The sequence below is a fragment of the Gymnogyps californianus genome, chromosome 15 (genome assembly GCF_018139145.2).
Source record: "Gymnogyps californianus isolate 813 chromosome 15, ASM1813914v2, whole genome shotgun sequence".
NCBI lineage: Eukaryota > Metazoa > Chordata > Aves > Accipitriformes > Cathartidae > Gymnogyps > Gymnogyps californianus.
This window is the reverse complement of record NC_059485.1, coordinates 17,054,274-17,067,601: the sequence shown is the minus strand read 5'-3', so window position 1 is coordinate 17,067,601 and position 13,328 is coordinate 17,054,274. Positions and strand designations below refer to the sequence as shown.

The 13,328-nt window shown below is 55.5% G+C and overlaps 2 protein-coding genes across 3 annotated transcripts; both read left to right on the top strand.

The window, feature by feature from the left end:
- Positions 1-331: 331 nt before the first annotated feature.
- LOC127022613 (zinc finger protein 501-like) lies at positions 332-2,295 on the top strand (the record flags this gene model as incomplete). The annotated part of the gene is made up of 1 exon (XM_050906261.1): positions 332-2,295. A coding segment is annotated over one exon (1,185 nt), but the record flags the coding sequence as incomplete, so codon positions are not given.
- Positions 2,296-2,615: 320 nt separating this feature from the next.
- HMOX2 (heme oxygenase 2) lies at positions 2,616-12,924 on the top strand. Of its 2 annotated transcripts, none has more exons than XM_050906253.1 (6): positions 2,616-2,643; positions 7,964-8,074; positions 9,579-9,696; positions 10,523-11,014; positions 12,036-12,156; positions 12,237-12,924. In XM_050906253.1, the coding sequence occupies exons 2-6, from the start codon at positions 7,992-7,994 to the stop codon at positions 12,362-12,364; spliced, it is 942 nt and encodes a 313-aa protein (XP_050762210.1). In that variant the 5' UTR covers positions 2,616-2,643; positions 7,964-7,991; the 3' UTR covers positions 12,365-12,924. The 2 variants fall into 2 exon arrangements, with proteins under 2 accessions (XP_050762210.1, XP_050762212.1); XM_050906255.1 differs by having other exon boundaries at positions 2,618-2,643; positions 12,240-12,924.
- The last annotated feature ends 404 nt before the right edge of the window (positions 12,925-13,328 follow it).

The following is a 13,328-nucleotide window of genomic DNA, read 5'->3' as shown; positions in this document are numbered from 1 at the left end:
GGCTCCCAGTTCAACTTTTAATAACATTTTCAGATACAATATCCTGGAAGAGCAGCCATCTTTCCCATTCGAGCATTAAACTTTTACCTCTAATATGCCAGTAATTTCAGTAGATTAAGGTTTTGGCAAAGCACGCAGGGCTATTTCCAGGGTTTGTTCCTGTGAACACTCTGAAAAATCCACTGTGTAGTTTGGAGGGAAATATGAGAACTTTTTATACTTAAAGTCAGTCTGCTGAATTTTTAGAATTTGGCCCCTTTGGATTTCCCCTGTCCAAAGTTTCGTGTCCTGCCTGTGACTTCTCTCTGGATTCTCATTTTATTGCAGCTGAAGATGGGATTGTGAGCAAGAAAGAGGAAAATGCCCACCAAGGCATCCCTGGGCTGGTGGAGCCCGAAGGCTTACTCTCGGGACGCTCCAAGGAGAACAGTTCCCAGAGCCTGCACAGGACCCAGTCCTCCCACGCAGGTCAGAAAGGGTTCAGAGACCTCCTCTGGGGAAGAGGCAAAGCCGAGTGACGCTGCGGGGAAAAAGTTTCAGGAGGCTGCCAGATATTATCCAGCAGCGAAATCCTTCTGTGGGGAGACTGACGATATGTGGGGACTGCGGGAAGAGCTTCCGGGTGAGCTCCAACCTCGTCCAGCATCGGAGAATCCACACTGGAGAGAAACCCTTCTCCTGCGCCGAGTGCGGGGAGAGTTTCCGGCAGCGGTCGCATCTCATCCAGCACCAGAGAATCCACACAGGGGAGAGGCCCTACGAGTGCTCCGAGTGCGGAAAGAGCTTCAGCATGAGCTCGAAGCTGATCCGGCACCAGGTAACCCACACCGGGGAGAAGCCCTACAAGTGTGCCGAGTGCGGGAAGAGCTTCTCCGGGAACTCGCAGCTCGTCCAGCACCAGCGAGTGCACACCGGGGAGAAACCCTACGAGTGCAGCGACTGCGGGAAGAGCTTCAGCGTGAGCTCAGCCCTGACGCGACACCAGCGGGTCCACACCGGGGAGAAACCCTACGAGTGCGCGGAGTGCGGGAAGAGCTTCAGCCAGAGCTCCGAGCTGATGAAGCACCAGCGGGTCCACACCGGGGAGAAGCCGTACGAGTGCTCCGAGTGCGGGAAGAGCTTCACCGTGAGTTCAGCCCTCATCCAACACCAGCGGTTCCACATGGGCGAGCGCCCCTACGGGTGCACCGAGTGTGGAAAGAGCTTCACCGTGAGCTCCCACCTCATCCAGCACCGCCGCTTCCACACCGGGGAGCGCCCCTTTGAGTGCAGTGAGTGCGGGAAGAGCTTCCTGTGGAGATCGGCCCTGCTGCGGCACCACCGGGTCCACACAGGGGAGAGGCCCTACGCCTGCGCTGACTGTGGGGACAGCTTTCGGCAGAGCGCCCACCTCATCCAGCACCGGCGCATCCACACCGGGGAGCGTCCCTACGCCTGTGCCGACTGCGGGAAGGGCTTCACCGTGAGCTCTGCGCTCCTCCGGCACCAGCAGATCCACAGGGGTGGGGAGCCCTAGGAGGGGTGAGTGTGGGGAGCGGTTAGGTCTGATACCCTGTGAGCACCCTCGGGAGCGAAGCCCAGTGTCTCCTCTCCCTTTGCTCTATTGACCGCCCTGCTTGCGGAGGGTGAGAGCAGTTTCTTTTTAGGAGAACGAGTCCTAAAAGAGAGAGATGGAAGAAGGGAAGAGTCGGTGCAAGGAGCTGAATTGGAGGTTTGGGGAAGAGTGTGTGACACAGCGGGGGAAGGAGGTGGTGTTTGGATGGACAGCTCTTGGGAGAGGGAGAGAAAGGAAGTAGCTTGAAAAGGCTGGAATGTACATGGTGGTGTATTTTAGAGGAAGGGAAATACCTTGCCTTTTCTCTGTGTACACACGTTTCGGACAATTTATAGAGTGAACCAAATGGACCATCGTAGAGCCTGCAACGCCCTGACTAGATGAACAAAAGCTCTTGCATTCCCTCCCTGCCACTTTGTTCAGAGGCTCTGAATTACCCTCCTCAGTCCATGGGCTGGGCCTGTAGCACAGAGGAGCCAACAGCCTGCTGTGCCTCAACCCGCCCGTGCTGCCCCCGTGCCCTGGCCTGCCCGGCTGTGTCCCACGGCAGGCCCCGTTCACCGGCTGTCGGTGCGGGTGGGCTGTCCCGCCGGGGCGCGGAGCCAGCCCTGCTGGTGCTGATCACGGCACGAGTGTGCGGTACTTGGTGTCCACCTGGGCGGGGGCCAGAGCCCCCGTGGGAGCCGAGCTGGGTGTTAGTGGGGCTTGGTGATTTCTAAAGCTGCCAAATAAAACCATCGTTAAAAACCGGCGTCGCCACCATCTTTCCTTTACCGCCGCCGCCGCCTTTCCCGCCTTCCCTCGGGCCCGGCACCTCCTGCGCCTGCGCGGCCTCACGCGCCGGCCGCCCCCGGGGGCGGGGCCTCGCGCGACGCTGGAGGTCGCCGTTGGCTGGCGGCGAGGCGAGGTGGGGAGGGGGCTAGAGCTCCTTGTGTGACGTCCTGGCCGCCTCCACCAATCGGCGGCGCCGGCGCGTGCCGCCGGTGGCTCCTGATTCGCCGCGCCGTCACCCTCCCTCGTCAATAAATGCAGGGCGGCCGGGCGGGCCTTTGTCTCGCGCCGCCGGGGCAGAGGGCGGGCGGCGGTGGGTGAGTGAGTGCGCGCGCGCGCGCGCGCGCGGTGCGTCTCCATGGCAACGCGGCCGGGCCGGGGGCGGCGGTGGTGCGGGGCCGGGACTGCTCCGGAGGTAACGGGCGCCGCTCTCCCGCGGCCCGGGCCGGTACCGGGCTGAGGCCCTCGGGACTTCCTTCCCCCCTTCCCCCCACCCCCCGCCGTGGGACTTCCCCCTGCGGGGCTCTGCTCCGCCTGCCCCGGGCCCTCGCCACTTCCCCGCCGGGGGAAGGAGGCCAGGCTTTCCCGGAGCTGCCGCGGGAGGCAGCGGCCCCGGCCTCCCCGCTCCCGGGGGCAGGTGGGCCCGGTACCCTGCGGCGGGGAGACGCTCGGCCGGGAAACCCGTCCAGGCCGTCTCAGGGCCGTGTTCGTGTGCCTCTACCGTCCGGGGCCTGGGGCGGCCGGGCCGGGGCCTGGGAGCAGCGCCCGGCCCGTGAGTCTGCTCCGGCCCTGCTCTGCCTCTTGCCCTCCCAGCCGCAGGGAGGGCTGTCGCGGCCGTCCTGTCCGCCTTGTCCCTGGCCGGGCTGCTGGCTGGGGCACCGGCGCGGTGCATCGCAGGCCGCGGAAGGACGGTCCTCAACACCCCTCGGGCTCTTCGGGGTCCGCAGCGCCCGTCTGCGGGCCCTGTGTTCGTGACTAGCTGAGTTCTGGCGGCGTGCCGGGCCAGTTGTCAGCCCTCCCTAATCTCTTCCTTCTGTTCCCATGGGCGAGTGCCTGCACGGCAGCTGAGGAAGCGTGCCAGAACAGTTGCCTCATAGCCCTGCAGTGATTCCTGCGTGCAGCTTCTTGTGAAGGATGCTTGAGTCTTTCGGGGTGGGAATCCTGCACTGGGTTCTCCGGGGGGCGTGGGGGGCACTTGGCTCTTCTCAACCCAGCTGAGCTCAGTGAAGAGCGTGGAGGACGAAGGCCTCTGAGGCCTCTTGCTGTCCCTATTTTTCCATTGTCGGGTGAAACAAATGTCTGATTCAAGCCTTGCAGTGCCTAGCACTTGTACACAGCGCTGCATTGCATACATCAGCCATAAGTGCCTGTCACTGGCCCTGCTTGGGCTGTCCCTGACACAGCTGACTGCATGCTGGGACAGGCAGGGCAAGCACTCGCTCTCCCCAGAGCAAAGGCTGTTTGATATATTCGTGTGTGTCTGTCACACTGCGCTCTTCCTCCCCCCAGACCTAACCCTCGCTGACTGACTTGCCCCTTGCACTGTTCTCCTAGCCAGTGTGAGAAAATAGATTCCTGATGTGCTGCCTGACACAAGGGCCGCTTACCGAAGTGCAGAACTGGACAAGATCTGTGAACTCGCCAGGAGTTTCCCTCCTCGGTCAATTTGTTGAGGTGCTGGACTGCAGGTCTGGGGGACAGAAGTAGTCTTTGCATGGGCACTGCTAGAAGTGTCTTAGACTTGAATTATTGCCTAAATTTAGGCTGTGCCCAGGTGAAGTCTTAAACCTACCTGGTATCAGGTAATGTAGTAACTTACTCTGTGAGGCTCCATTTCCAGCAGCAGCCAGTGCCAAATACCTCCCTAAAAGGAGGAGGAGACGTGAAGCTCTCCTGATGTGAGTGCCAGGGTTACCTCTGTGATGATTCTTCAAGCTGCTAGGCCTGGGGTTCTGGGGTTTGTCTCCGCTGCAGTGATGCTTGGGTAGGTCCAGCCACACTCTGCCGCTTGTTAAAGCAAGGATGTAAGCTCTGCATGTGGGGAAATACCTTGAAGTTGCGTGCTAGTTGAACAGCAAACATGAACTTTGTACTGCCTGGGTGTTTGCGAATTATTGAAGTTCTCCTGAGGGTGCCCAAGCGAAGCCAGGACTTCAGTCCTGTTTCCCTGCAGCAGCAGTGTCTACTTCCTTCAAAAGGCACGGGATTATTGGGATTAAGTGTCTTCCTACCCTGAGAAGAACGGCTGTGCATCTTGAGTGTGAAGCTTGCTGTGGAAATGTGTGTAGGGGCAAACTAATTGCTGGCTAGATGAGACAGGGATGTTTTCTCGGAGGGTATGAACACCGTTATTGGGAAAGAAATGTTTGGAGTGCTGAGGTGTTCTGTGCCAAACCTTCTCTCCACTCTCCAGCCCTGCTATCCCAGCTCTTGTAGCTGTTGGATGTCTCCCAAGCAGGCTGCTGTCAGGGCACCGGGAAGGTATATGTTTACCCTGAACATCAGCCAGGGTCTCGATGAGCAGAGCTCCTCGTAGCAAATGAAACAGCGTTCCAGCCTCTGCAGTGGAGGTAGGCAGCTGCTGGAACCTCCCTCTTGGTGGTGCAGGACACTGCCTCTTTCAGAGGAGCAGAGTGCCCTGAGAAACCAGGGCTTTGACCAGTGACCGTGTTGTGGGCTTTCAGTTGCCAGTTTTTGAATAAAAGTAATGATGTGTGGTGGTAAGAGAGATACAATGATTTTGACTTCCCTTCCTCCCAGTTCTCATGCAATATCCTAATGCTGAAAAGAGCAGGGGTTTGATTTGTGCTGACTTGTCTCTTGAATTCGTGGCTCATCAGGGAAGTGTCTGTACTAGAGACAGTATTGGGAAAAATCTAAGCTTCCATATTTTCCTGTGCCTGTACTGTTCTCACCTCAGGCTAAAGGGACTGGTGTCATCACTGCCCTGCGTATTGCTGTAGAGATGAACGTGTTAGACTGAGCCTGTACAAAAAAAAAAAAAAAAAGCCGTGGGAGATATAAGTCTGAGAGTGCACCTAAGTCCTTAAATGACTTTTTGCGTGCTAACCCCTTCTTCCAACAGCAGACAGTGCTGCTAGAACAATAATTCACTGTTCTGATCAGTTGTGTTTCTACAACAGTAGTAACAGGTTTGGGTAAAGGCTTCTGAGACCCCACGAGATGCCCCCTGTGTAGCATGGAGAGCAGAGTTCCAGTGTTGGTGAGTGCTGCTAAACACAAGTGTGCTGCGAGGCGTGGGTGTGGAGGCTCTAACGAGTAAGTTAGCAGACATGTCTTGTACAATGATGATCTCAGGAGCCATGCCATGTATGTCTGGCCGTTGGGACCCTTGAACCATTGCTGCTGTTAACTAGTAGTTTCTGAGGCTTGATCTGGTGTGTTCCTTTGGGTTGGATTTAATGTCAACCTTCAGGCCTCTTCCAAGGGATGAGTGGTGCTGAAGTGCTCCTTGCAGCTCTTCTCTCACTGCTGCTTTGTACCGGTCGCTGTTGCAGGCCTGGCAGTGTGCAGAGACAGCACACCCTACCTCCAGGACTTTCTGGAAGTATAAGATAAATTGGAACCAGTTCATCTAGTTTAATTTTGGAATCTGTATTTTCTTGAAGTGCCTGGCCTGAAGTAAGCTGAGCAGGAAGCCAGGGTGTCATCAGAACTTGTGCATCTGTATTGGCAAGAGGCTGGCTGGTTGTGCTGTGAGGCAAGGAGGCTGTTCCCCCCCCCGTGCCCATGACAGGCTCCTGGCTGAGCCTGGGCAGGTTATTTGCCTCTTTGCTTCAATTTCCCTTCCCCACAGTGGGCATTTCCCGATGTTTGAAACTGAAGCTGTGTGATGAGTGAAGGTAGGTCCCGTTTGCTGACCTGGTGTGAACATGCTTGCTTGTCTAGTGAGTGATCAGACACTACAGCACCTGAACCTGTTTCCTCAAACATCTCTGAGCCCTTGTGCTGGTGTGCCTTTCTGCCCCGGCGGCATCATCCTGCCCTAAACTTCTCTATCCTAGGGGTGGGGAGGCTGCACCCTGCCCTGTCCTGTGGGGCAGGGCAATGGGGATGCAGCGCTGCCACCCCTAATGACTTCTGCTACTGCACTGGGCTAGCTGCCATCACGAAGTAATGTGTTTTGGTCAGTCCTCCCCTTGGGGAGGGCTCTGTCCCGGTGCGCCCAAAGGCTGTGTGATCACAGGGGAAACCTTCACCCTGGTGATGTGTCCTCCAAACTGAGTGCTGTGCCCGAGCTGGGGGGCCTTGCTGTGCTGCACCCGCGGGTGGGTGCTCAGATCCAGCTCCCAGCGCCCCTGGCAGAGTCCTGTGCTGGAGCGTGGAGGGCAGCGAGAGCGGCTGTAAAACAGGGCTTAGAAACTCAGGGGTGAGGGACTGAAGGGCAGTTAATTTATAACCGGTGTGCTTCGCGTGAGCTGGGAGCCAGCAACTGATGTGCTGGTGCTGGCCCTGTGCTGAGGAGCTTGGCGAGCTCGCAGCGGCTTGTCTGCTGTTCTCCCAGCCCCGGGACGTGGGCCGAGCAGCGAGCCTCTGGATGCAGCCCACCGAGGGGGACTGAACTGAAGTGGGAGAGCTCTCTTACAGTGCGTGCTTTCCGAAGAGCCAGCAAGCAGCTTAGTTCCTTGCTCACCTGGCAAGGCTGCCTGTAAGGTGGTGGTGTTGCTCTGCACAAAGCTGATTACAGGTCCATTTTATAAATGAGGTAGCTGGATTTCTGGCTTAACAGGAGTGCTTAACTAATGTAAGCCAGGTGTCTTGCTCCTCCTTCTGGGTAAGTCTTGTGCATGCTGCTACATCTGAAGAGATTTTTTTTTTTTTTTTTTTCCTTTTGCAAAAGAGGAGGGAGAACCCAGTTACTTCTGGGGTTTGACGTAAACCCTGCTGGGCAGGAGAGGAGTGTGTGAGTGGTAGCAGGAGCTATCTGCAGCTCGCTCTGTTCAGAGAGCGGCCGCTTTGACTCTTCACGTAGTACAGCCCAGGAAAGGCACAGCAGTGAAATCTGCCCCTGCTTTGGAAGTTCCTCTTCGTATACTCCCTCACAGGGAAGGCTTCTGTTTCCCCTGTGAGCTGCCCGACTTCAGAGCTTAGCTGGCCTAATTCACCACTGCTTTCTTCCAGGGGAGGCTCCATACTGCTGTGGAAATGAAGTAGCTTGTTCTTCCTCCTGACTGAGGGAGAGGTGCTTCCCTTTCCAGTTCCTCTGCTCAGAGTCTAACATCGGATGAGATATTTGGTAGCACCAGTGGAAAGCCACTTGCTCACAATTTCAGTGCAGGTTGCTAACGTGGAAGTCTCTGATCATCTTCAGCCAGGAGCCATCCTGAAGTGGGAAACCTAATGCAGGCTGCTTGCTGTGTTGTAGGTCTCCTCTGAGGTTAATATTTTGTGAACTAGGTGTTAGTGTTGAGGTTCACCTGAGGCAGCTGAACTGAAGAAGCAGGACCGCTTCCTTGAAAGTGCCTGGTGTGCAGTGGAAATGGCCAGTGGCTGCTCCTCACCGCCCTGCGTGGTGCAGCAGCTCAGAGGTTCCTTGCTAGACTGCCCAGCACTTCATATCCATCCCTTTGCTAAGGCAGCTTCCCTCTAAAACCCCTCTCTACTTTTGCCTTTCAGATTGTCTAGTCTCCAGCACTGACCAGCAATGCCATCAGCTATGGAGGGCTCGGAGGGGGGAGAAGAAGGGGACATCCTGCGCTATGAGGAAACAGAAGATGACAATGTCAGGTGAGTCCTGTCTCGCAACATGGCACAGACACAGTCTTGGGCAAGGCAGGAGACCTTCCAGGTAAAGGAGTGATCTTTCTCCTCATCTGAAAAGGAGTGAGGGACTCCAATAGGTGATTAATCAAATATATGTGCAGTAAAATCTGTTTAATCAAACTGTACTGGAAGGGTAGAAGGGATGGGAAGGAGCGATCTGGCTAAGGCTGACAACAAGCAGTTGTGTGGGTTTTTTTTAGTCTCTATTATCAAACTTGCATTTCAGAAATGCTTTGACCATTTGGCAGTTGTGCATGTGCCTTCCTGGCCAAGGTGAGCCAGTTTTCCAGGGCTTGCTGGGCAGTCTCATGTGACAGCAGCTTCTTGTTTTGAAAGATGACTCTAGAGGTGAACTCTGCTCCAGTGAGCTGCCTCTCTTGCCTTTGCAGAATACCCGCTGGTCTAGGCAAGGATCTTTTCTTGGAGGTTAGTTTAAAAAACAAATTGACGCACATGCTCTAAAAGCCAAGGCTTCAGACTTGGAAAATGGGAAGGGTGTATAGGGTGCTTCCCAGAATACCTAGATAGGCTGATTGACTTCTCTTCGATTTGACCGGCTCGGTTTCATAAGAAGTTAATGCTACCTGGCTCTCCTGGCACATCCAGGCCTTGTCTAGCCTGTTGGCTGCAGTGTTCAGCCACTCAGTGGGTCTGGAGTGTTCCAAGTCTGCGTCTCTTAACACGAACGTGCTATCTGTAGCAAGCCAGTCATAAAAACTGTAAGGTGCACTTTGGCGTAATTTTGAGTGAGTGTAGATGTCGATAACACTGTACCAAACTCCAGGTAGGTGCAGTGGCGGTAATCTAAAATCATAGATTTATTTTTTTTTTTAGAAAGACAACTTGTAGAAACCTGCAAAAACAGTGTGATTCAGGATACATAAACTTTTTAAGGGTGTTCTTGCCCTGTTTTGCCATTTGGCTCTCATCTCCTCTCCTGCAGTTGATACCCAAGTCGGAAAAGCTAGGGTCCTGCCTGTGTATGCATCTGCTCTCGTCTGAGCCTTTCCCCTTCTCCAGAGTGACCACAGAGGATACCACTGAGGCTCCTGTGCCCTTTACCCTGCCCCAGTAGTTGCTCTTCATACGCTCAAGGCCTCCTTTTGTAGTATTATCGGGGCTCACATGGATGAGAAGCAACAGTAATGGTGCAGGGATCAGAGGATCCTTGGCAATTGCTTCAGCGTCCTGGGCCTGAGCCCCTGGTAAGCCCCAGCTCTCCCAGAAGGCAAGTCTGGTTGGCACATGGGCGCCCGCATCTGCGGAAGGAGCCTCTGGCTGCTGCCACCCTGCCGCTTCCTCCTGATGGTGCCAGTTCCAGCCTGTGGGGCTGGCCTGAGGGATGGACCTTCTCCAAACTGGGCCTGAGACGGTAGAGAGTGGGGGGGATCCCTCCAAACACAGCAGGGACAAACTCATTACTGCGTGTGGCAGTGGGGTGAAAGGAGCTCTCCCTGTTTGCCTGCAGTCCCACCGACCTTTCAGAGCTGCTGAAGGAGGGGACCAAGGAATCCCACGACCGTGCGGAGAACACTCAGTTTGTCAAAGACTTCCTGAAAGGACGGATCAAGAAGGAGCTCTTCAAGGTGAGTGCTGCTCTGCTCCCGTGGCAGAGAAGCTCTTTGCTGTACCCACTGACTGGTGCAGGCTCTGAGGCAGAGCCCTGCAGCCCTGTGTGTAGGGGATGGGGAGGAATCCAGTTTCTAGGTGGCACAGTCAAAACTAGAGGGCCCTTGTCCAGGACTTCTGCCTGGTGTATCCTACGGCTGGGACCCGGGGGGGTGAGGAGCATGCTGGCCCAGCGCAAGTTTGGTGAAGTGGCAGTGCTGGGCTTCTGGCCACCCATCTGCTGGCCGCTCAAGGCAAGTGTGGCTGCAGCACAGATACTGGTGGCATAAGCTGTTCAGGAGTGAAATCCTGGTGAGATGACAGCACTTATTCCATCCTCTGGAGACTAGGCTGTTTTCCATAGACTTCAGGTTGCATTGCTTTCTCTTCTGTACAGAAGAGATGGTATTCTGGGTCTGAGCAGCACTGTCTGATCCTGAAGGTCTTGGCATATACAGTAGTCTCCTATAGCACAAGGCTGTGGGTGCTAGTTGTACCTTTTGGATGAAGTTTGTCCCTGTGCCTTGCTCTCAAGGTGACAGGAGGCCAGAGCACACAGCTGGCAACATTAGACTAATTCGTAGCTCGTGCTCTGTAGGCATGGTTGTTACGAACGTAGATAGAGAAGAGCCTCTGATCCTTCAAGTGATACACGCCTGGTACGGGCTCTCCAGGCTGGTTTTGTGTCAGGCCTGGGGGTTTCCTCCTTGTTTACCCCAGCTCCATGGAGGGGGGGAGTAGGCACAAGGTGTGATGTGCCAGTCTAGTGAATGGCTTCTCACATTAGCTGTGCTTTGTCCGTAGCTGGCCACCGTGGCACTTTACTTCACGTACTCTGCTCTGGAAGAGGAAATGGATCGCAACAAGGACAACCCAGTCTTTGCTCCTCTGTATTTCCCCCTAGAGCTTCACCGGAGAGAAGCGTTGGTCAAAGACCTGAAATATTTCTATGGAGAAGACTGGAAAGAGAAGATCCAGTGTTCAGAGGCAACTCAGCACTATGTGGACAGAATCCATCATGTGGGACAGCATGAGCCAGAGCTGCTAGTGGCTCACGCTTACACACGCTACATGGGAGACCTCTCAGGTGGCCAAGTGCTGAAGAAGGTAGCCCAGAGGGCCCTGAAGTTGCCCAATACTGAGGAAGGGATCCAATTCTACATGTTTGACAACATTTCCAATGCGCAGCAGTTCAAGCAGCTCTACAGAGCGAGGATGAATGCTCTAGACTTGGACAAGAACACCAAGGAAAGGATCGTGGAAGAGGCCAACCAAGCCTTCAGATTCAACATGCAGGTAGGAACTCCCTTGAGCCCCTGTATGTGTAGGTGCTGCTGCTTTTGGGTCTGGACCAACTCTTAGGCCCAGGTTAATTCAGTCAAACTGCTCATCCAGGCAAAGTGGTCTGGGTCTGAGACCACCGGAGCCCCTCCGTCTGGTGGGGGTGGGATTCTGGTTTGAATGGCTTTTCCGCTAGCTTCCGGAGACATGGCTGGTGTTGGGCAGGAATTCCTCCCATGCTCCAACACCACAGCCCAGCCTTTGATTAGGGCAAAATTGAGATGACTTCACTACAAGATTCCCATGGGCTGTGTGGCTCTGAAGCAGCGGGGGAGCAGAGCTCTCGCTCCGAGACGGCCTCAAACAGTTTTAGCATATTGCACGACACTGGTTAGAATTCATCTCCTGTCTCACGTCTGACACGTTGCCCAATGGCCAAAAATGTCTGTAGCCTCTTGTTCCTTCCCATAGTATTTGCCTTTCATAAAACCTGACCGAGCTGCCACTTGCCCCAGGGGGATGAACGTAGTCTTAGCTACTGGATGGAAGCTTTAATCTGTGCCTGTAGCAGGTCAGTGTGGTTTAAGCTGGCCAGAAACGTGGTGGGATATGGTTGGCTCCTTTGTTGGGATCCTTACGGAAACCCCTGGCAGCAGAGCTGGAGGGGCTGCCTGACCACTGCATGAATGGGAGCAGTGATCCCCAGAGAGGGTCTGCAGGAGGGAGGGGAGAGCGCGTTGCCTCATACTCCCACCCGCAGCAGGCTGGGAGGTGAACAGCAGGGTGATGCTGCGTCTGTCTCGCTCCTGGCTCTGACCTGATGCCCTTGGAACGGGCTGCGCCTTCTCAGAGCCGTAGCGTGTGCCAGATGTCACCACAGGTCTGCCTGCAAGGCGCTCCGAAATGAGCAGCGCATGCTGTCTTTGGGGGAAGGCAGGCAGGAGTGGCTCTTGCCCGTTCTCCAGATCGTTCCGGGGGCCGGGATGAAAGCTGCCCAGCTCTGCCTGCTTCGTGCGCTCACTGTGACCACTTGCAGGTATTTGATGAACTGGACAAGATTGGCAGGTCGCTGACAGAAGAAGCCCAGGACGGAGGCTTTCCAGTCCACGATGGAAAAGGAGACCTACGCAAATGCCCTTACTATGCAGACAAACTAGGTGGGTCGCGGGCAACGACAGAGCTGCCACACGCGTGCGGCACGAGACTCGCAGCACTAACAGCGCTTTCTGTGTTCTAGCAGGCAAGGCAGGACCCGGCTGCGCCTGTCACGCTGCCGTGGCCCTGGCAAAGCAGCCCCTAGTGCAGCTGATCCTGGCGGCCTGCGTCGCTGTGGCAGCAGGAGCTGCAGCGTGGTACATCATGTGATGGGGAGAGCGGCGCGTGGCTCTACGTGGTGGCAAGGGGAGAGGCGCGTGCCCTGTCCTCCTTCAAACTATTCCCTTGCTGTTGGTGAGTTGGCTGCAGGGTGGAAGTAAGAAAATAAACAGGAATCCTGCGGGACTGTCAAAGACTCTTTGCACACCAGTAATGCAAGCACTGTAATACAATGTCTTTAGCTGACTAGTGTACAGGACTGATCCGGTGTGAGGGGGTGAGGATTCCCCTTCAGCACTGCGCTACCCAGGCTGGGGCAGCTTTTAAGGCTAGAGATGTCTTGTGCTGTAGTGGCAAAGGCTGCTTGGCTTTTCGTCTCCTTCCCAGGAGCAGTCGCTGGAGGGAGTTTTCTGCCCTGGGCTGCAACCCGAGCATGTGTCATCAGCCTTTTCAGTGAAGAGCACTCGGTTTCCTATCGTGAGAAACTGATGTTTCTGTAGTGCTGCAGTGGCTGTGGCGTGGGGCCGTGAGCTCAAAGGCGTGTCCTGTGTGTTGCGGTGTCCTAGGGACCAAGTTTAATTTGTGTTGGAGGAAGCTCCCTGGGGGTGGGGACCGGGTGGGTGGGTGGGGGTACGAAGGTGACAAACCTGTATTGTGCAACATTGGGCTTGTGGGTTGTTCGGTGGTTTTTTTTTTTCTTTTTTTCTGAAGCCTTGACTGGAATAAAAAGTTGCAATGCTGTAGCTGGGGAAAGCCAAAAGCACATCACTGGGAGAATGAGTGAACTGTGCCATGAGGTGTAGGTCTGTGGGGGGATGCAGAAGGCTGGGGAGGAGGCTAATGGGGAGAAGCAGAGCGGGTACAGCCTCCCACGCTGTTGTACTTGTCTCTGACTCATGTACTCCCTGAGATGCTCCTGCCCTTACACCCCACTCTGTCCCTGCTGCCTCCCCTGCTCCTGCGGGGAGGGGACCCACTGCCTCTGCTCGAAGGGCACAGCCAGGCGCTGTCATGG